At 41.3% G+C, this 20,940-nt stretch overlaps 2 protein-coding genes across 2 annotated transcripts in view; both read right to left on the reverse strand.

The window, feature by feature from the left end:
* Positions 1 to 4,798: 4,798 nt before the first annotated feature.
* Positions 4,799 to 20,940, reverse strand: part of HTR1E (5-hydroxytryptamine receptor 1E) — an 89,261-nt gene continuing 73,119 nt past the window's right edge. Inside the window, exon 2 of the mRNA XM_004580407.2 lies at positions 4,799 to 6,289. Coding sequence (XP_004580464.2) covers positions 5,008 to 6,105 — 1,098 coding nt within the window. The 5' untranslated portion in view covers positions 6,106 to 6,289 and the 3' untranslated portion in view covers positions 4,799 to 5,007. The remainder of the gene's footprint in view (positions 6,290 to 20,940) is intronic.
* Positions 7,957 to 8,605, reverse strand: LOC101533962 (small ribosomal subunit protein uS5-like). Its single transcript, XM_036494017.2, has one exon. The coding sequence runs from the start codon at positions 8,532 to 8,534 to the stop codon at positions 7,980 to 7,982; it is 555 nt and encodes a 184-aa protein (XP_036349910.2). The 5' UTR covers positions 8,535 to 8,605; the 3' UTR covers positions 7,957 to 7,979.

Here is a 20,940-nt window from a genome sequence, read left to right on the forward strand (position 1 = left end):
CAACTACCTGAGCCATCACCTGCTGCCACCCCCAGCATGTGTTAGTAGGAAGCTGAATCCAAGTGGAGTCAGAACAACAGCTCACACACCCTGAAATATGATGTAAGTGCTTCAAATGGCATCTTAAGTGCTGCACCAAATGTCCACCTCTGCTGTATTAGCTCTTCCTCAGAATCATTGTGGTTCCACTGCCTTTACTTTTTTAATTAATTTTTTTATAATGTACTTGAAACTTTGAGCAAATGCTTGGTTACTGTTTGATTCCCTAAAACTTTGTTGAAACTATTCCCCATTCCCCCCATTGCTGTTTCTTTATATCATCTTTATTGTTCTAATGCTTCCTACTTTCTTTCAAAGATTTAAAAGCACTTGACAACTCCATTTCCACCTAAAATGTCACCCTCCTTATCTAGTACATAGTTCTACACCCAATACTTAGTTATGCTTCTAAATTTCTTGAAGGTTATCATGAATATGTCCATTTCAATTCAATCAGATGTAGAAATTTCAAAGGTGAGTGCCATCAGACATTCATTTTGTGCCAGGTGCTACCGGCAAGGAAGTCCATAAATCACTGAAGCAACTCCCTTCACATGATTTTCCATGAATTGTGACAGAAGGCAAATGAAAACCAAATCAAAATCTTTGCAAATCATTTTTGTGGCTGAAACTTGTTTGTATGTTCCACGGTGTGGTTTTTCAGGGGAAGTGAAGAGGTCGCCCAGGCAATTAAAGGGTTTCTGCTTCACCACAATATGTGGAGCAATTGCTTCCTTTTCAAGTTAAGAAATGCTTTGCAATTTACACACTACTAAAGAACTTAAAGGTTGTCTGTTGATTTTCTTTTCATTTCTGAGCCAGAAGGACTCAAGTGAGACTACGTGTAGTGTCTTTGGAAGCTTTTCAACCATTTAAGATAAAAGTTAATCTTTAAAAACGTTAAAACTGATGTAATGTGTCTATATGTGCTGACTTGGCTAATTCAAATAACATTTGCAAATTTAAAATACCACATGGCTTGCTACAAAATTTCATAACTAACATGTTTACTATGTTTATCCTCTAAATTCTTAAATGCATTTTCATCAACTTCTGAACTGACATTTGACTGCTGAGCATCCCGTGTTAAGGCTGAATACTCTGGAGTTTTCCAGCAGACGGGAGTGTTGGTATTTTCCAGCAGATGGGGGTGTTGGTATTTTCACTGGGCATTATTCTTTATCGAATTGGGGCTTGTCTTTTGCAGAGCTTAAGCTTTCTGAATCATATCACAAAATATCACTTCACTTTCTGTAGAGATAATGGAAATGCCTGTATATATTTCCAAGTCAATTTGAAAACCAGTGTGTAGGGGCAGGCATTTGAGCTAGCAGTTAGGAGAGACATCATTTAAGATGCTCACATCCCACACTGGGGTGCCTGAATTTGATTCCTAATTCCTGGCTCCAGCTTAATGCTAATACACTCCTTGGAAAGCTGTGATGATGGCTAAAGTAATTGGATTCCTGCCACATACATGGGAGATCTAGAGAATGTTCCAGCCCCAGCCATTTCAGGTATTTGAGAGAGTGAATCAGTAGATGGGTGCCTTATTTTCGTGTGTGTTGCTTTCTCTACATCTCAAACAACTAACCCACACACAAAAAACCCAAAAACCAAAACACAAAACCAAACTATTGAAACATGCTCAGAACATTTTTAATCTCATTTATCATTTTCCTACTCATTATAGTAAAAAATTTAGGCACAGTACTTTTCACATGATGCATGTGATAGCCCTTGAAAATGGAACAAGAGAGAAGGATCCCATTCTTCTATACAATGATTATTATTTTACCAGAACTTTTTTTCATAAAAAATTGCTCTTGCCTGTATTTGTATGTTTCTTTTCATACTCCCTTCTTTTGCAAATGTAGTTACACGTTGTATGAGGGTCTTAAAAGTGAATTAAGTGCAACAATCACACAATAGTAAACTATGATCAGTGTAATGTTTAGAACTGAAGTGTTATGTATAGCAGCGTTCTTAGATATTTTTTGGGAACTTACCTCATACATAATTTTCAGTGTTTGCATACTCCATGCGTACAGGAGTACTAAACTGTTGAAACAGTAGTAACACTAATAAAGGTTTTCACTGCTGTCATTCAAGATGAAAGATCTTCCCAGGTCTATCATGGAATAACTTAAGTCCAAGAATTTGTTCGCCAAATACATAAACTAAGAAGTTCTAATTTCTAATGGAGGCAAATGAAATGTTTTCCTCAGGGCTTGTTTTTAGCAAGCTAATTTTTTTTACTAGCAAAACCTACTCTACAATATTATAAGGTTTTTCTATTCATTCAAGCTTTAATTTCAAGAGAAAATAGTGGTCAATACTTGTGGCATTGCTAGCTAAATGAACAAAGCAAGAGATTCTTTTTCAAAAGGTTTGTATTCTACGAGGAGATGTGGACAACTTCTTTGCTAATGATAAAGGTAACATCATATGCATTTAAATTAGAAATGAGATAGTAAGAATGAAAACGTGAAAATTATACATTTACTTTTCCGTTTTTATTGTTTATACTCTTAAAATTGTAAAGTTCTTATAAATTCCAAGGATTTTTATGAATGATACATGCGGGACAATGAGAAAGCAATGTGAGTTGCTCACATACTGTCTAGACATTATAGTCAATTTGAATATTGGATTTTTAAAGTGTATTCATAATCTTGGTTGAATCACCTATGATTTAAATGTCAACATCCTTGTACATAACTCACTACTAACTGGGCAGCCTTGTTACTTGTCCAGTAATATGTGAGCTGCTTATACTGAAACCAATATTCCCTTGTATCTGACTGCTAAAATTGTTTCTTTGAATCCATTCTTGCCTTTTTTTTTTATTATGAGGCTCCATACCATGTTTTAAGTAGATTTAGATATTGGAGAGGCAGACTGACTGAGAAAGAGGGAGAGAGATCTTCCATCAGTTGATTCATTCTTCAGATGGCTGTAACTGGCTGAACCCAGAACCTGGAACCCCATTTGGGTCTCCAATATGGGTTTCAAGTGCCCAATCACTTGGACCAGCATCCATTGCTTTCTCAAGTACGTTAGCAGTGAGCTGTACCAGAAACAAATTATTCCAGTACTTGAACTGGTGCTCCTATATGGGATGCCAGTGTCACAAGTTGCAGCTTAACCCATTGTGCCATTATACTGACCCGTCACATGGCATCTTCAATGAGGCCCATGGTTGCCCATCTAGAGTCTTACCTCCTTGATTACTAATGGGAGGTAAGTAGATGTGGTATGTACAACTTCTGCATATCTTCTGAAAAGGATTTTTATCCACTTTCCTACATTTCACATGGACAGGAACTTTGAGATGATAAGTCAGTTTTGAATATCCAGAGGGGAAAGCAGGGCCAGAAGATGGAAAGGATATGAGCCCCACAGACTGCAGAGAAGAGGCCCACGGTCATTCTGGGGATGCTTTCCTACCTTTTGTGGAAGAAAGAGAAAGACAGAGAGTGTGGGAGAGTGAGAAAGTGAGAGAGCAAGAGAGCAGGAGACTTGGAGACTTGGATCAATTAATAGGCAGATTAAGAAGATTAAGAATTGTGGGGAAGAAAAGGAGTGAGTTGAGTAAAGAGGAGAGAGAAGGGAGAAAAAGAGCAACTTATAGGAATGTTGAGATGGGATATATTATTAAGGGCTAAAAGCAGGGAGGCAGAAAAGAGGTAAGCTGATGTTCTCTCAGTAAACACAGACCAGTGAAAAGATGGGGATAAGCTCTAGTTGAGAGATAGAAACTGAGGCTGAGGACGGTCACACAGGGGTAGACAGGAATTTACGCGTGCTTCTCCACATGACTAAAGCAGTCACTTCAAGTCAGGTGAGTGCCAGGCTGTGCCATACAGCATCTGATCCACCTGCAGCTCTCTGGCCCCAGATGTGGTCTGCCATAGAAACCACAGGAATTCAGGAGACATAGGCTCACACTCAATTCTTGGTGGGTGATCTTTGTAGTAAACACAGATGTTCAACTTTCTAATTTCTTTCCAAATTCTCCAATAAACTTGTTCATATATGGATTCCCTCATCTGATCGTTGCATACCATGAAGCTTCTTAAAAATTTCCTCAAATTTAACATGTACTCCCACCTTAATCATGCTAGAGTGAGAGGGTATGAAAGAGACTTCATTAGAATATTTTTTAGTGAGTTGGCCCAATGTGTCCACCAGATAATATAGCAACACGTTGATTGAAATGGATTTAGATGATTTCCCATTTGCTTGAAGTTTACATTTATAGTAAAAGATGTGGGAAAGTGGCAGCACATTCATTGCAAGTTCTTATTTAGAGAATGAAGAAGTTTATTTAAACATGAACTAAAAAGGACATGCCTGAAATATTGCTTGTTCTTGAAAGGAGTAAGCTTTGTAGTTATAGTGTTGCAGTAGGTAACTTAAGCTCAGATCCACAAATAGTAGGTGCCGTGTTTTCCCTTTCTTTTTGTTCTTTATGTAGTCACTCGACTCTCATTGGGAATTGTGTGCCTATACAGAGATTTAACCTCAGACTTAATGCCATACCAGGGCAATTTAATAAGATATTTAAAATATAAATAATAATAAATTATACAAATATAGATTTTTTTTGGCATCCTTTAATTGCAGGGCTAACTGGAATGGCCAAAGAAAAAAATCCATAAAAGGATTTACTATTTCACCTTATTTTTCATTCTGTAAAATTTTGTTTTATTTTATAATGTTTACTTGATATTACAGATCACTGATAAGACCAGAGGTAGAAAACAGCACAGCAAAAAACCCTCAAATGAAATAAACAAAAGAAAAACAAATGAAAAACAAAACAATATAAAAAAACTCTCCAAGACCACACATACTTACAAACTCTCCTGAAATAAGTGTGTTCAAGAATTAATAAGTTACATCCTTCACCCCTATTGACTCATGAGACTCCAGTAAGAGTCATGCTTTTTGGTGTTTTACAATTTAAGTATGCTCTCGGCACCTGATGAGCTTTTTAAAAGCCAGCTTAAAGTCTTCATTAAAACTTGTGTAGAGCAGAGGATTGATCAGAGAATTAACATAGCCAAGCCATGTCAAAAAATCAGCCACTTCTGAGGATACGGTGTGGATGCTCAGACCTACAATCAATTCTTTGATGAAGAAGGGCAGCCAGGACAAGATGAATGCACCTAGAATCAGTCCCAGGATACGTGCTGCCTTGCGTTCTCTGGTACTGGAGATCTGCTGGCGTTCCCCAGGCTGATCTAGATCATTGTCAAAGGGAGGGATCCTGATGGAGGAATGGATCTTTTCAAACTCTGTGGTAGGATCTGAGGTGGAGAAGTCAGACACACAGAAGGTCTGTGTAAGCTTACAACTGGCAAAAGAATTCTGACTGTCTGTGCTTCTGTTGCTCAAGTGACGACTCGATCCTCTCTTTTGGTAAAGACTCTTGGCTGCATGGTAAATGCGGTAATAGAGAATCAGTATCAAAGTCAAGGGGATATAAAATGCCCCAAATGTAGAGTATATGGTGTAGATGACATGGTCATGTTGGATGGTGCACTGGCTGGGAGGCGGGCTGAGCTGGCGATGACTTCTCCAGAACAAAGGGGGCATGGAGATGAAGATAGAGATGGTCCAGACAGTGAGGATCATCAAGCCAGCCCTCTTAGCTGTCCTCTTCCTGGCATATTCAATGGCATTGGTGATGGCCCAGTACCTGTCCAGGGCAATCACACAGAGATGCAGGATGGAGCAGGTGCAGCAGGTCATGTCCACACTCAGCCACACCTCACAGATGAAGTACCCAAGCTTCCAGCTCTCCATGACAATGTACATGATACTCAGGGGCATGACAAGCACTGCCACCAGGAGGTCTGTCACGGCCAGAGAACAGATCAAGTAGTTTGCAGGCTGGTGGAGCTTCTTGGTTGTACAGATGACCATGATCACAGCTGAGTTCAGCAACATGGTCAGCGTAGTGATGATCACCAGAGTCATGCAAATAAGCATCTTCTCAGTGATGGTCTTGGACCTCACTGCCGTGCCGGCTTCTGTAGTGCAGTTTGTGATGTTCATGTTGCCTGGTTCCAGTCTACCCTTCAGAGAAGCTGTGGCTTATTTTCCTTCAGTTGGAAACTGTATAATATTGAATATTTCTCATTTGTAAGGAGGCTGTTATTTCCTCAGCTATGTAGTCTCTCCGGTTTCATTTTGTGGGAATAGAGATAATGGCCACAGCATTTCGGCTGAATAGAGGACCCTGGAAAATATTAGGCACTGATTAGTGAATGAAAAGACAGCCTCTTCCTGGGAGACTTGATAATAATTTAGTGTTAACAATTATTTACATATTTTGAATATAATTTGATTTTTCTGCTATGACACTTGAGATCATTATTTTTCTTTTTCTTACATTTTATTATTATTGATATCATTTTATGATACAGCTCCATATTCCCTTATCCCCTCCCCAAATCCCTCCCCCTCACCTAGTTCCTCTATATCATTACTAACATATAGTTCTTCATACTCAGTCATGTGTCCATCATTGCAGGCATGGACAATGGCAGAGAGTCCAGAATCCTATTGTCAAGATATAGTAAACAGTTTCATTGTAAGTCCATCTTTGTCTGGAAGCAGAAATGCATACCACACTGCATCCTCACATTTGGATGTTAGTCTCCATTTCACAGCTACTGTACATCCCCTCAAATGAAAAGTCATGATTCAAAATCAACAATAGAAAGAAAAATAGAAATTTACAATGCCATGAAGTTGAATGACATGTTACTAGATATGACAGTCTCCATTACACAACTACTGTACATCCCCTTAAATGAAAAGTCATGACACAAAATCAACAATAGAAAGAAAAATAGAAATTTACAATGCCATGAAGTTAAGTGACATGTTACTAGATATGACAGTCTCCATTACATAGCTACTATACATCCCCTTAAATGAAGAGCCACAAAACAAAATCAACATCAGGGAGAAAAAAGAAATTAACAACATCAAGAAGTTAAATAACATGCTATTAAATGGCTAATGTGTAGCTGAAGAAATGAAAGTCAAGAACCTTCTTGAAAAAAATGATGCCACTGAATGATCTACGAGTCATTGGATGATTTAATCAGAAGGAAGTGTTTTGAAGAGATGAAACCAACAGAAAACAACAAAACCTATGCGATATAGTTTCCGCTGATCTTTGTTGAAGTGTGTCTCCTCCAGACAATAAACAGATGGGTTTTGTTTTTTAATCCAGTCTACTAATCTATGACGTTTGATTGAGCTTAAGCCATTTACATTCAGAGTTTCATATACATGGGTGGTACTTTGGTCCTGTCATTTTAGGAAAGGGTTGTTCATTGATTTAGTCTTCTGTTGTCATTTTATTGGGATGTTCTTTCCGTTTGCCTTTGGTTTTGGTAGGTGCTATTCCTCTTTTCTGTCAAGAGAACATCTTTTTTTTTTTTTTTTTTTTTTAAATTTTATTATTATTGGAAAGCCGGATATACAGAGAGGAGGAGAGACAGACAGGAAGATCTTCCATCCGATGTTTCACTCCCCAAGTGAGCTGCAACGGGCCGGTACGTGCCGATCCGAAGCCGGGAACCAGGAACCTCTTCCGGGTCTCCCACGCGGGTGCAGGGTCCCAAAGCTTTGGGCCGTCCTCGACTGCTTTCCCAGGCCACAAGCAGGGAGCTGGATGGGAAGTGGAGCTGCCGGGATTAGAACCGGCGCCCATATGGGATCCCGGGGCTTTCAAGGCGAGGACTTTAGCCGCTAGGCCACGCCGCCGGGCCCAAGAGAACATCTTGAAGTATCATTTGTAGGGCAGGGTTGAAAGAGACAAGTTTTTTTAACTTTTCTTTACTGTGGAAGAATTTTATTTTATTTTCTTTCTTTTTTTTTCAGTTCAAATTGCTTTATTTTTCTTGTGTACAAAATTAGGTGGTAGCCACAGTGGGGGCCTGGGTCCTCTGCACGGACACACGGGTGTGCGTCTTCACCAGGTGGTCCGTGAATTCCTGGTACGGAGACTTGGTGAACACCGTCTCCTTCCAGAGGTCGGGAGTCAGGTAGCTGTAAGTCTTGGAGATGGCATCAAAGGTGGCCTTGGCGAAGTTGCCGAGGGAGGCGGTGCACCCGCGGGCTGAGGTGTAGCAGTCGTCAATACCAGCCATCATGAGCAGCTTCTTGGGCACTGGAGCTGACACGATGCCAGTGCTACGGGGCGCGGGGATGAGCCGCACTAGCACAGAGCCGCAGCGCCTCGTCACCTTGCACGGCACCGTGTGGGGCTTGCCGATCTTGTTGCGCCAGTAGCCTCGGCGCACCGGCACGAGGGACAGCTTGGCGAGGATGATGACGCCCCGGATGGCTGTGGCCACCTCCTTGGAGCACTTGACGCCCAGGCCCACGTGGCCATTGTAGTCCCCAATGGCGACGAAGGCCTTGAAGCGGGTGCACTGGCTGGCGCGTGTCTGCTTCTGCACTGGCATGATCTTCAGCACCTCGTCCTTGAGCGACGCGCCCAGGAAGAAGTCGATGATCTCCGACTCCTTGATGGGCAGCGTGGGTATGTTATCTTAGGCCAACAATTATTTTCTTTTAGAATCTGGAATATGTCACTCCATTTTCTTCTGGCCTGTAAAGTTTCTAGTGAGAGATCTCCTGTGAGCTTAATTGGCATTCCTTTATATGTCAATTGATTTTTTTCATGTGCACATTTTAGGATCTTTTCCTTATGTTCAATTGAAGAGAGCTTGATTATCATATGTCGTGGTGAAGATTGCCTTTGATCAGGCCTGTTGGGAGTTCTGTGCCCCTCCTGGATATTGTTTCTCAATTCTTTTCCCAGATGAGGGAAATTTTCCTTTATTATTTCATTAGATACATTTGCAAACTCAGCTTCTCTTTCTGCACCTTCTGGGACTCCCATAACTCTTACATTTGGCCTCTTAATAGTGTCTTTCAATTCTTGAATACTTTTTTTGGCCTGATCCAGCTCTGCTTCCAGCTTTTGGTTTACTTCCCCCTGGTGACAGGAAATATCTTCCAATGCTGAGATTCTTTCTTCGCAAGCTTCATTCTATTTTGGAGACTCTCCACTGTACTTTTAATTTGCTCTACCGTGTTCTTAATTTCTGATATACCAGCCTTGATTTGCTTTGTTACTTCCTTAAATTCTTTGAACTCTCGCATGAGCTTCTCATTGTTGATCAGAATCTTTAAAATGAGTCTTATGGATTCTGTGTCCCCCATTTTCTTGATGTCTTCCTCAGTTAACTCTGGGGATGGCATTGGGTTTTGCTCCTTTGCAGGGGAGTTTTCAGTAATATTCATCATGCCTTTGTCTCTTCTTTTGCTCTTGATCATTGTACTTCTGGTTAGCAGAGTCTTCTCCTTGGGGCAGGTTTCTAAGCTGTGTCACCCACAGGTCTACTGTTTCATTTCACTTATTGCAGTTGGTACACACCTTTTTGCTTGCAGTCACTTGTGCCACAACCTCCAGCGAGTCCCAGGTCTGGGTTCTTGTATCAGATTTCCACCATGGTCTCCACAGCCCCAGCTCTTGGCTCACCACTCTCCACCTCCTGTGATACCGTGCTGAGGCTGCACTGTTGTCTCTGCAACCTTTCTCCCACTTCCGGTTGGAGCAGGTCCCAGGATTAGAGAGACACCAGGTGTCCTATATAATTTGGTTGTTGGTGGTGCTGATCTTTTCGGAACCTATTGGACGTTAGGTCTGGGTGCCACACTGACCTATTTTGGCCGGTATGATGCCACAGTCAGTATTATTTTCCTGCGGGACCAGTGCAATCCACTGACCTCAGCAAGTTCTCGTGAGCTCAGCACATGCGCAGTTCACTGTTGTCTCCTGCAGTCCCAAAGCTATTGCCACAGTGCGCAAAATGGCACCTGACGTACCACCACTACAGTTTTTGATCTGCAGGCCATCAGATCCAAGGGTTACCCAGACCTGCCCCAGGTGGAACCCGTAGAATGCACCTGGCTGCAGTTCACTGCGTCAGAAATGAGCTCACTCCCAGCTCAGTGCATGCTCCGTCCTTTCCCTTGCTTTCCCGCTTACGCAAAATGGTTCCCAATTCAGCTCTAGGGGTCAGACCGGGCTGTGAAATCCACTCTGTTCTCGCACTGCCCGTCTGTGATCTGCTGCTCTGTCTCTGCTCCTGGTCAAATCAAACGGACCAGCAGGATGGGCAGATCTTTGTCTGGGTTCACTTCCCGAGCTCCCAGTGAAAGTCCCTTCCCACCTGGTTGCTGGTGGAGTTCTGGCTGCTGGTGGAGTTCAGATTGCCGTTAGCTGAATGCCGCTGGAATATTGGTCATTGCAACTGCTGTGCCCGCTGCCTTCCTGTGTCTGTCAGTCTCCAGGTACCCCTCTGCTGTTGTTCTATCCTCTCCTATTTGCTGGAATGTGTCCTCTCTGCTTCATCCTGATTAAATGTTTCTCCATCCGTTTAAACATGTCCATACCCTATTCTGCCATCTTGATTCTCGAGATACTGTCTTAAAAAGAATTATTTGTACCCGGTGCGGTAGCCTAGAAGCTCAAGCCCTCACACGCGGGGTTCCCATATGGGAAAGTGTTTTGATCCTGGCAGCCCCCCTTTCCATCCTTTCCCTGTTTATGGCCTGGGAAGGTAGTTGAGGACTGTCCAAATCCTTGGGAGGCCCGAAGAAGCTCCAGGCTCTGGCTTTAGATTGGCACAGCTCTGGCTGTTGCAGCCACTTGGGCAGTGAATTTGCAGATGCAGGATCTTCCTCTCTATCTTTCTTCTTCTCTGTATATCTAACTTTCCAATAGAAAAATAAATATTAAAAAAATTAAAAGCACTGTTTATGAGATAGCTAGGGAATGTGTGTGGCCAGGGACTCAGTCCAGGTATCCCAGGTGGGTGGCAGGAACCCAATTACTTGCACCATTGCTGCTGTCACAGGAAGCTGGAGATAGGACTTGGAACCCAGCGTTGAACCCAGGTACTCTGATTTTGAACGTGGCCATCTTAATATCCTCTATATTAGCACAGAGAACATTTTTGGAGTAAGCAAAATATGAGAGAGGAAGAAGGAGGTAGGGTGGGAATCCGTCAGTGCGATCTGAGGGGCACCAGATTGGTAGTTATTTGAGCAATTGGTGGATAATACTGAGTTTAATACGGAAGTCAAAGAAAACATCCGCACTTAAGAAATGATTATCAGTTACCTTGGGTCTCTTTTACCTTCTTAAGAAAACAATATATGGGGTTTTGTAGCTGCTCCAACTCCTTGGTAGGTTATATGATTTCAAATTAGAATAGTGCTGGTTAAACAGCACCTGGAAATAAATCTCTTAAGTCTCTTTATCTTTCCATGTATCAGAGAGAAAGAGACCATAATATCACTTCAAACATTTTGCAGAACCAATATAAACTCTAATATCAGCACACTCTAGTGTGTCTACCAGATTGGAAAACTAACTGCCGTAGTAATTGCTGAAACTCAATATATGCCATCAGGAGTTGAGGTAGAAACTTTGTCGAGATTTGTAGCTTTTAGTTACTGCTTTAATTATAACATGGAAATTATGACTTTCAAAATTGTATTTATTTATTTTTTAAAAAATGACAAACAAGAAGGAATCACTCAGAATCCAACCGGTCAGAAGATACTACCACTATTCGCAAAGCTGCTTTGGAGCCTCTGGCTCATACTACTCTCTTGAAGGTTGGAGTACCAGGAGGATGAGGCTGTAGAAAAGAGATTTTAAACTAGACGTTGGCATGTGCTTTTAAAACAAAGTCTTTTTTTTAAAAAGATTACTTGCTGTACTTGAAAGTCAGAATTAGATAGAAAGAGAGAGAGAGAGAGATACCAGGCTGCAACATCAGCCAGATCACAATTTGGTCAGGACTAGGGGCTGGCTGGGCTGGGCAAGCCTGTAGAACCCACCAGCATGAGTTGGAACTGGAAGTAGGCTGGACTAGGCCAGGTTATAATGCCTACCTGAGGGTCAGGTCTTGGGGAAGGCCAGGCTGGGCCAGCTTATTATAACCACTGGTAGATCCAAGAACCAGAACGGAGTACAGGACAGGCCGGGTTAGGCTGCTACACCAGCCAATTTACATTATGGCCAGATTGGGAAATGGCTAGACTGGACAGTTCTGCATCACCCACCAGCATGAGCTGGAATTTGGGGCAGGATGGGCCAGGCCAGGTCAGTCATCCACTGGTAGATGCTGAGATGAGACAGGCCATACCACACTGGGCTGCATCTCCCATGATACACGTGGACTCCAGTGAGGGTGGGTTAGGGGCAGGAGGTATGAGCCCAGCTGGAGTGCTGTGGGGGACTTCCTTACTGGGCCACTTCTCCCACTGGTAAGCCTGAGAACTGGCAGGATGCAGACCAGGCCAGGCAGGGGTACAACACCTGTTGGCCTGCATGTGAGTTTGGTCTGGGGAGAGCCAGGCTGGGCTAAGTGATTGCACCCACTGGTGCATGCATAAGCCAGAGTAAGTGCAGACTGGTTGGAATTTGCTGCAGCATTAGCTGGCAAGGGCTGGGACTGGGGGCAAATTCTGTCAGCTGGACTGCAGAAACACTTGGAGAGTTCAAGAGCCTGGGTAGGGAATGGGTCCAGCAAGGAAATGGTGGGCAACTCTTTTATGGGTTGCAACTCTCATTGGTGAGCATGAGAACCAGGGCTGGGGGCAGGACTGGCTAGACAGTTGGTGGCACTCACCAGCATGAATGTGGGCTGGATAGTGGGGTTGTTTGGGTTGAGCTAGGCTTCCACATCCATTGACATGTATGAGAGCTGAATGAGATGTGGGACAGACCAGACCAGTCTGCTGCACAAACTGGCAAGCACAGAAACCAGGGCTTGGGACAGGCCTGGTGGGGGTTAACGGGAATTACTCTAGCTAGGCTGCAGCTGCTGCAGGTAAACATAAGGACCAAGTGTGTGGTGGGCAGGGGTGGGCTGGGCTGGGCCACAGCATCCATTGGTTTATGTAAGAGATGAGGCTGGAGGCAGAACTGACCCAGCCATTGCAACTACTATTGTGTGCGTAGCGTGATATGGGGGACAGAGTTGGACCCCATACTGGTGAACACACATAAGAGTCAGGTGTGGAATCACTTCAGATGAGGTTTCTTTGGGGATCCCCCCCATCTGAACCGCTGGACTCAGAACTCCAACCATGGGGAGAGTTACAAGATCAGAGGTCTGAATGTGGAGTGCATGTGTCAGAGCTGGGCCTCCTCAGTGGATAAGCTGGAGCAGTAGATGGCATGCCCAGATGCACATGGAGGGTATAGCAGAGGACATCTGGTACCATAGCAGAGGAAGGAGTGCAAAATAAGTTGGTCAATTACTCCAGCCAATTGTTGGCAGCAAATATCTGGTCGAATGGAGACTCTAAGATGGACAATGTCAGCCAATGGAACTTGGAAGAATTTCTTCATCCTTGGATCAGTGAGATCAACAGTATTTCAGAACTATCAGAACCACTGGAGCATAACCCTTGGAGCATGCTCCACATTAGGGACCCTGGGATGACATAGGGTGGCCGTTCCCCAACCCTGGGTACTGAGGCAGTTGGGAGGCTGGGTGCAGCTTCTTCTCTCATCTCCCACCTTATCCCAGACACAGGAAGAAGAAGAAAAAAGAAAATGTGGGAACAATGTTTTCACCCACATTCCTCTAACCCTTCATCCTTCCCACTCTAATCAACTATATAAACATCACTAAAAGTAAAATAAAAAAGGAGCTCTGTTAAGATTGTAGAAGAGCAAAGTGTCTCTGCATTTTGATAAATATCAAATTTAAATTATTTTTGGTGTTTTAAATTCCTGGGCCCAGCGCTTACCAAAGAGGCATGTAATTCTGAGGTGAAAAATATTCAAGTTTTCGTTATTTAGCAAAGTGAGATGCTGGACAAGAGTCTGGTCACCAGCTTTGAACAGTTACATGTCCAATGCAATTTTTTTCAAGACATTGCCCTTTGAAGCTGAAAATTTGCAGCTCTGTAAAGTTTTAAGAGATCTGCTACAAATGGGATAAAAAGAAATCATATCCATGACAATTTATGTGCTTCATACTATAATATACTGGTTTGCAAAATTTAAATTTTTGTTAGAATATGTTTTATTTAAATGGAGTTATTTGTTGAAAAATCATTATAATTACTATCATTTTTTATACATAGTTCCGAAGTGCATACTATTTGTAAAATTTTCATTTTCATTTTGACTATCAAATAAACAATTAAAATAACAGAAGTTCCATTAAGCAAAATAATGTCTATTCTGAGCCTCATGCCTCCCACAAAGCCTTAGGAATAGCTAGCAATGTGGTTCATGAGTCTTAGGTGTTATCTTTATATTTCACTCTGAATGTATTTACTCCCTTTAAGGGAAAACTATGCTAAAGTCCACCTTGAAGATAGTATCAAATTTTCCATCTATTAAGATATTAACAACTTGTATAGCCTCAAAGGATAAGGAATAAATTATGTCATCTGAATTTTGTTTGTTATAGATATTTATTTTATTCATTTGAAAGACAAAGTTACAAAAAGAGAGGGAGAGACAGAGAGGTCTTCCAACCACTGATTCATTCCTACATAGCTGCAATAGCTGGGGATGGGTCAGGTTGCAGCCTGAAGCCAGGGGCTTCTCCTGCAGGAATGGAGGCACTCTGGCACTTGGGCTATTATATGTGGCTTTCTTAGGCACTGGGATGTGGAGTGATAGTGAAGCACCGGACTTGAAGCAGCACCCAATACACCATGATCCTGGCCCCCTGAATTTCCTAAGAAGATTTCACATGGTTTGAACTGATTAAGACATCAACATATCAGATACAACACTAATCTGAGATAAACAATTAAAAAACTAGAACTCCAAAGAACTTGAAAATAATTACCTATATTGCTAGACATGTATTTATGTGTTGTAATCTTATTTGGTTATATACAAAATGTATGTATGTGTATGTTATGATTCATAAGAAAAACAAAACCAAGAGGTTCATAAGTCAGTCCTTTAAGAAGTATAAATAAAGAAGTATATACGGAAGAATATAGAAGAATAAAGAAGTATATACAGAAGAAATCCTCAGTAAGCTAAAAATCCTTCAATAAGCTAAAAATTGACTTAGAAGAGTTAGCAGTTTCATTGTAACTTTGGCTATAGGCACTCTGGAGCCAAAAACCTAGAACTCCCACTCTTGGAAACTTAGTAGATATTAAACAAGAAATAAGCTTGAGGCTTGCATACTTCATCCATACATGTGCTTAGCTTGGAACCGTTGCAGCATACCCACCTGGCACCCTCCAGAATTAGAGCAGTATGCAGGCGTTTTGTTCTGGGGCAAAGCTTTCCCATGGTGTGTACAATCAGCAGATAAACCATAGATAAAATATACTGGTCTGGGGGATTTCAAGGTCTTCCCACAGCAATAGGGCTCCATATATAAATTTTCCTCAAAGCCAACATGAACATCAATCTTTTGTCCATTATTTTGTCCTGACCACTTGAACCATTTGAAGTGTTGCCTGAGAACCTGAGGTAGGTGGCAAATCATCAGCTGTTTCTGGGTTTCTGTGAGTACAACTGGATTTTGCGGAAAAAAAAAAAAGCCCAAAACTATCTATGCTTTGAGTTACACTGGTTGTATATGTTGATTTTTCCTCCTGTTTCTATAAATTTGACCCAACATTTCAGAAATAGACATGAGTGGGAAACATCACCTTCTCTACTGTGCTGGTATTTTCCTGGAAAAACAAGTGATAAGTCCCAGAAAGGTTCTACAGGTCTTTGCTTTTTTTTTTTGGTTTCTGTAAAAAGCAAGACATGTAACCTCACTGAGAAATTGTGCATGGAAAATGTTATTAACAGCATTCAGAACTTGTTTGATAAGTTTCCTTTGAGAATCAGGATGGGAGCTTGTAAAGTAGTTACCAGTTGTACTCTGTTTATGTTGTATTCTATCTAAAAGTTCACAAATAAATTCTTTTTTAAAATTTAAGGTTTACTTAATTTTTATTGGAAAGCCAGATATAGAGACAGGAGGAGAGACAGAGAGGAAGATCTGCTGTCAATTGATTCACTCCCCAAACGGCCGCAACAGCTGGAGCTGAGCTGATCCGAAGCCAGGACCCAGGTCTTCTTCCAGTTCTCCCACATGGCAGCAGGGTCCTAAGACTTCGAGTCATCTTCGACTGTTTTCCCAGGCCACAAACAGGGAACTGGATGGGAAGCGGGGCTGCAGGAATTAGAACCAGTGCTCATATGGGACCCCAGAGCGTGCAAGGTGAGGACTTTAGCCACTAGGCTACTGTGTTGGGCCCAGAAAGAAATTCTTGACTGCAATACTATTGAGTCAGTTTGGGCTTGCTTTACCGGTTCCCACGTTGCTTATGGGAGATGGGCTGAAGAGCATCCATTCATGTACATCCAATAAATCAGTCATCCTATTGTGTTGGAGATGAATGAGATGTATGTGTTTTGCTATCTTTTTAATAATTATGTTCTTAATGAAAAAGCAACTGGAGACCCAAAGTTACTGAGAAGTGTGTTAAGTGAAATCAAAACACAGAATTAGGGGCCAGTGTTGTGGCATACTAGGGAAAGCCACTGCCTGTGGCAACAGTATCCCATGTAAACACCAGATCAAGTCCTGGCTGCTCCACTTCTAGTTCACCATGCTCAAATATGCAATATCTTCAAACTAAAGAAACACACCATCTTTTCTCCTGCAACACTTTCATTGTGGAATTACTACTGCTGGATACACCTTCTTCCTGAGCTCTGGCTTGGTTTTCTTGACTCTGCCCATCAAACTGCTACCTACACCAGCGGCAGGACGTCTGTTCAGATGTTCCTTGATCTCCTGTTGTCCGCAGAGTTGATCACCAGAAAACCGAGGGAAATACAGATTTTCACATGGAAGACTCACCACACCCTTGCTTTGACATGATGAATGCCAGAAAAGGACAGAAAGGTTAATGTGAAACTTCAAATAAAACAGAATATATGGAGTTTGGGAAGCTATATATACTTTAGGCAGTGCTTTGTCAGAATGATGTTTTGCAAACATTTTTGTCTTCTGCGTGTTTTTTTTAAGATTTATTTATTTTTTATTGCAAAGTCAGATATACATAGAGGAGGAGAGACAGAGGGGAAGATCTTCCTTCCAGCAATTCACTCCCCAAGTGAGCCGCAACGGCTGGTGCTATGCCGATCCGAAGACAGGAACCAGGAACTTCTTCCAGGTCTCCCACACGGGTGCAGGGTCCCAAAGCTTTGAGCCGTCCTCGCTGTTTTCCCAGGCCACAAGCAGGGAGCTGGATGGGAAGTGGAGCTGCCGGGATTAGAACTGGCGTCCATATGGGATCCCGGGCCTGTTTAAGGCAAGGACTTTAGCCGCTAGGCTATGGTGCCTGGCCCGTGGTTTGTTTTTATATTTTTAAAAGACATGCTTTGACAAGCAGATATCAATTTTGATGAGATCAAAGTTACATATTTCTTTATGAATAGAGTTTCTGTATCCCAGAGAGAGTTTTAACTTCAGGGTCACAGAGATAGATTCATTCTGAGTGTAAAAGTTTGAACAGAAATGGTGAAAGCAGGCATTCTTTTTTTTATTTTATTTATTTATTATTATTTTTTTATTAAATTTATTCATTAATTACATTGTGTTGTAATTACATAGAATCTGGGATTCTCCCCCCCACTTCCCCAAACCCTCCCCCCATGGTGGGTTCCTCCACCTTGTTGTGTAACCATAGTTCAAGTTCAGTTGAGATTCCCTCTTAGCAAGCATATGCCGAGCATAGAGTCCAACATCTTATAGTCCAGTCAAGTCCAACTAGTTATTGGGGAGACCCTCTCTGGTCTGAGGGCAGAGCCCGCAGAGTATCATCCCGATCAAATAAAAGCACTAACATATTATCAGCAACAATTAACATCGGTATGGAATTAATTGACATAGTATTGAGCAGCCAACATGTTAAAAATAAATGCGATTTCTTAACCCCATTCTGTGACCACCCCATTCACATTTCCATTTTAGTTTATATACTACATATGACATAACATCCATAACATAACATGTTATGCATAACATCATATCTTCTTAAAATAAGGCGAACAAGTGGTATCTAACCCTTTGGGATTGGCTCATTTCCCTTAGCATTATGGTTTCCAGTTTGGCCCATTTGGCCACAAAGAACTGCATTTTTTTTTTTTTTTTTTTTAGTAGCTGAGTAGTATTCCATGGAGTAGATGAACCATAGCTTTCTTATCCAATCCTCTGTTGATGGGCATTTTGGCTGTTTCCATGTTTTTGCAATTACTGATTGTGCGGCTATGAACATAGGAGTGCATGTTGGTTTCTCATAAAACAGGTGTTTTGGATATATTCCTAGGAGTGCTATTGCTGGATCATACGGTATGTCGAGTTTGAGTTGTTTGAATATTCTCCATACTGACTTCCATAGAAGCTGTACCAGCCTGCAGCCCCACCAGCAGTGAAGTAGGGTTCCCTTTTCCCCGCAACCTCGCCAACAAGTGTTGTTGGTGTTTTTCATGTGGGCCACTTTTACTGGCGTCAGGTGGTACCTCATTGATGTTTTAATTTGGATTTCCCTTATTGCCAGGGAACTTGAGCATTTTTTCATATGTTTGTTTGACATTTGGGATTGTTCCTTTGTGAAATGTCTGCCCATTTCCCATGCCCATTTCTTGAGTGGCTTGTTTGTTTTGGTGTTTTGGCTGTTTTGTAGTTCTTTGTATATTCTGGAGATTAGCCCTCTATCACCTACGTAGTGCGCAAAGATCTTCTCCCATTCTGTGGGCTGCTTTTTTACTTTGTTGGTTGTTTCCTTTGCTATACAGAAGCTTCTTAGTTTGATGAGGTCCCATTTGTTTATTCTGGTCTTGATTTCTATTGCTTTTGGAGTCCTTTTTAGGAAGTAGGGACCTACCCCTAGATCTTGCAGAGTACTTCCAACATTTTCTTCCAAAAGTTTGAAGGTTTCTGGATGTAGGTTTAGATCTTTTATCCATTTAGATTTGATCTTGGTGTATGGTGAGAGATGTGGGTCTATCTTTTTCTTTCTACAGGCGATCAAGCAGTTGTCCCAACAGCATTTATTGAACAGACCTTCCCATTTGCCAGGATTATCGTTTGTCCTTTTGTCAAAGATTATTTGGCTGTATCTGTGTGGGTTCCCTTCTGGTGTTTCTATTCTGAGAGCAGGCACTCTTATTTTGTACCCAATATTATAGGAGAATGTTAGCAATAGATATTTTCTGGTTCTCTTTACTAGTATGAGGAAATATACTTTTGTTTTTAAATTTCTGGTTTTTTATAATACATGGATATTCAAGTTTATTAAATGTATGCTTCTAAATGATTAATATAATGATGTAATCTTTTTATTTTGTTAATGTGATACATTTTAGCAACTATTTTCAAATGTAAAACTGATCTTATAATCTTAGAAAAACCACAGCAAGTTACACTACAGTGCTTTAGCTACTGTACTTCTTATGTACTGCTGATTTTGATTTGCAAATATTTTGTTAAGGAAATTTACTTTATGCTCATGAGGGGTATTTGTCTGAAAACTTTTTTTCCTGTATTGCGATGCTGATCTTTAAAGTTTATCTGGAAACTTTTGGAAAAGGTTGGAGATATATTGAAATAATTGTAGAAACACTTTAAAAATTGTTGAATTAATCTATATTTTATTTATTTTGGAGAGAGAATCTGTTATCCATTGGTTCAATCCCCAAATGGCTGCATTGGCCCAGGCTGGGATAAGGTGAAGCCAGGAACCACCAGCTTGTTCTAGGTCTCCTATGTTGTGGCAGGTGCCAAAGCGGTTGGGTTATATGCTACTGCTTTCCTAGGCATATAGCAGGGACACACACAGACATACACAAAGAGAGAAGATAGATAGATAGAGAGAGAGAGAGAGAGAGAAAGAGATTGATTCTATCTACACTTTACCTTTTCAAATGTCCGTAACAGATGGAGCTGGGCCATATTGAAATCAGAAGCAAGAAACTTATTCTTGATCTGCCATGTAGCTGGCAAAACAGAGTTACTTGAGCCATCACTTGACCACCAACTAGAGTTGGAATATTCAGGCAGGAAAAATTGAAAATGGAGCTAAGACTTGCTGGTACTTGAAACCAGGTGCCCAATACAGGAATGTGGGCATACCGAAGCAGTATGTTAACCACTTCACCAAATGCCAACCTATGAATCATGTGCTTTGAAACTGATTCATTAGATGCATGCACACTGAAATTGCGGCATCTTCTTGAGGAATTGACCCTTATTATGAAAGATCTCCCCTGAGAAAGAAGGAGGCAATGGGGAGAGAGAGGGAGATAGTCACTTTTGTTTTTATCTTGATTTTACTTTTCTACCTTTATATTTTTACCTTTATACTTTTGGGTTACTTAGTTATTTTGCTAGAATTCATTTTAATTTATCTTCAGTGTTTCTGAGCTCATTTCTCTGCAGAGCTTTTTGTGATTGCTGTAGATATTGTATTACATACACATAACTTACTGCCATTATCCAGTTTAAGTGTGGAAACCTCACCTCCCTTTATATCATCTCACCCTCTCCTATTTGTAATAAAATTGTTCTAAAGTATTTCTCTTAAATCCATTGAGAAACATAAGATTTTAGTTACAATTTTGTTTGATCAATTATGCTGCAGAAAACGAGGGAAATGAAACTGTGTTTCTCTGCATTTCAGTTGTTCTTTTTAATCCTTTATGATACTCCAAGGGTCCTCATTTTGTCATTTAATTTTTGAAAATGGAACTTTGTAAAGCTTATATCTTCTGTTATAGAGAAGATCTACTGGCAA

Source organism: Ochotona princeps, chromosome 1 (assembly GCF_030435755.1).
Source record: "Ochotona princeps isolate mOchPri1 chromosome 1, mOchPri1.hap1, whole genome shotgun sequence".
Classification (NCBI taxonomy): domain Eukaryota; kingdom Metazoa; phylum Chordata; class Mammalia; order Lagomorpha; family Ochotonidae; genus Ochotona; species Ochotona princeps.

What these genes read in the sequence shown, in the direction of transcription:
- LOC101533962 (XM_036494017.2), bottom strand. Translation starts at nt 8,534, where the DNA reads ATGCCAGTGCAGAAGCAGACACGCGCCAGCCAGTGCACCCGCTTCAAG.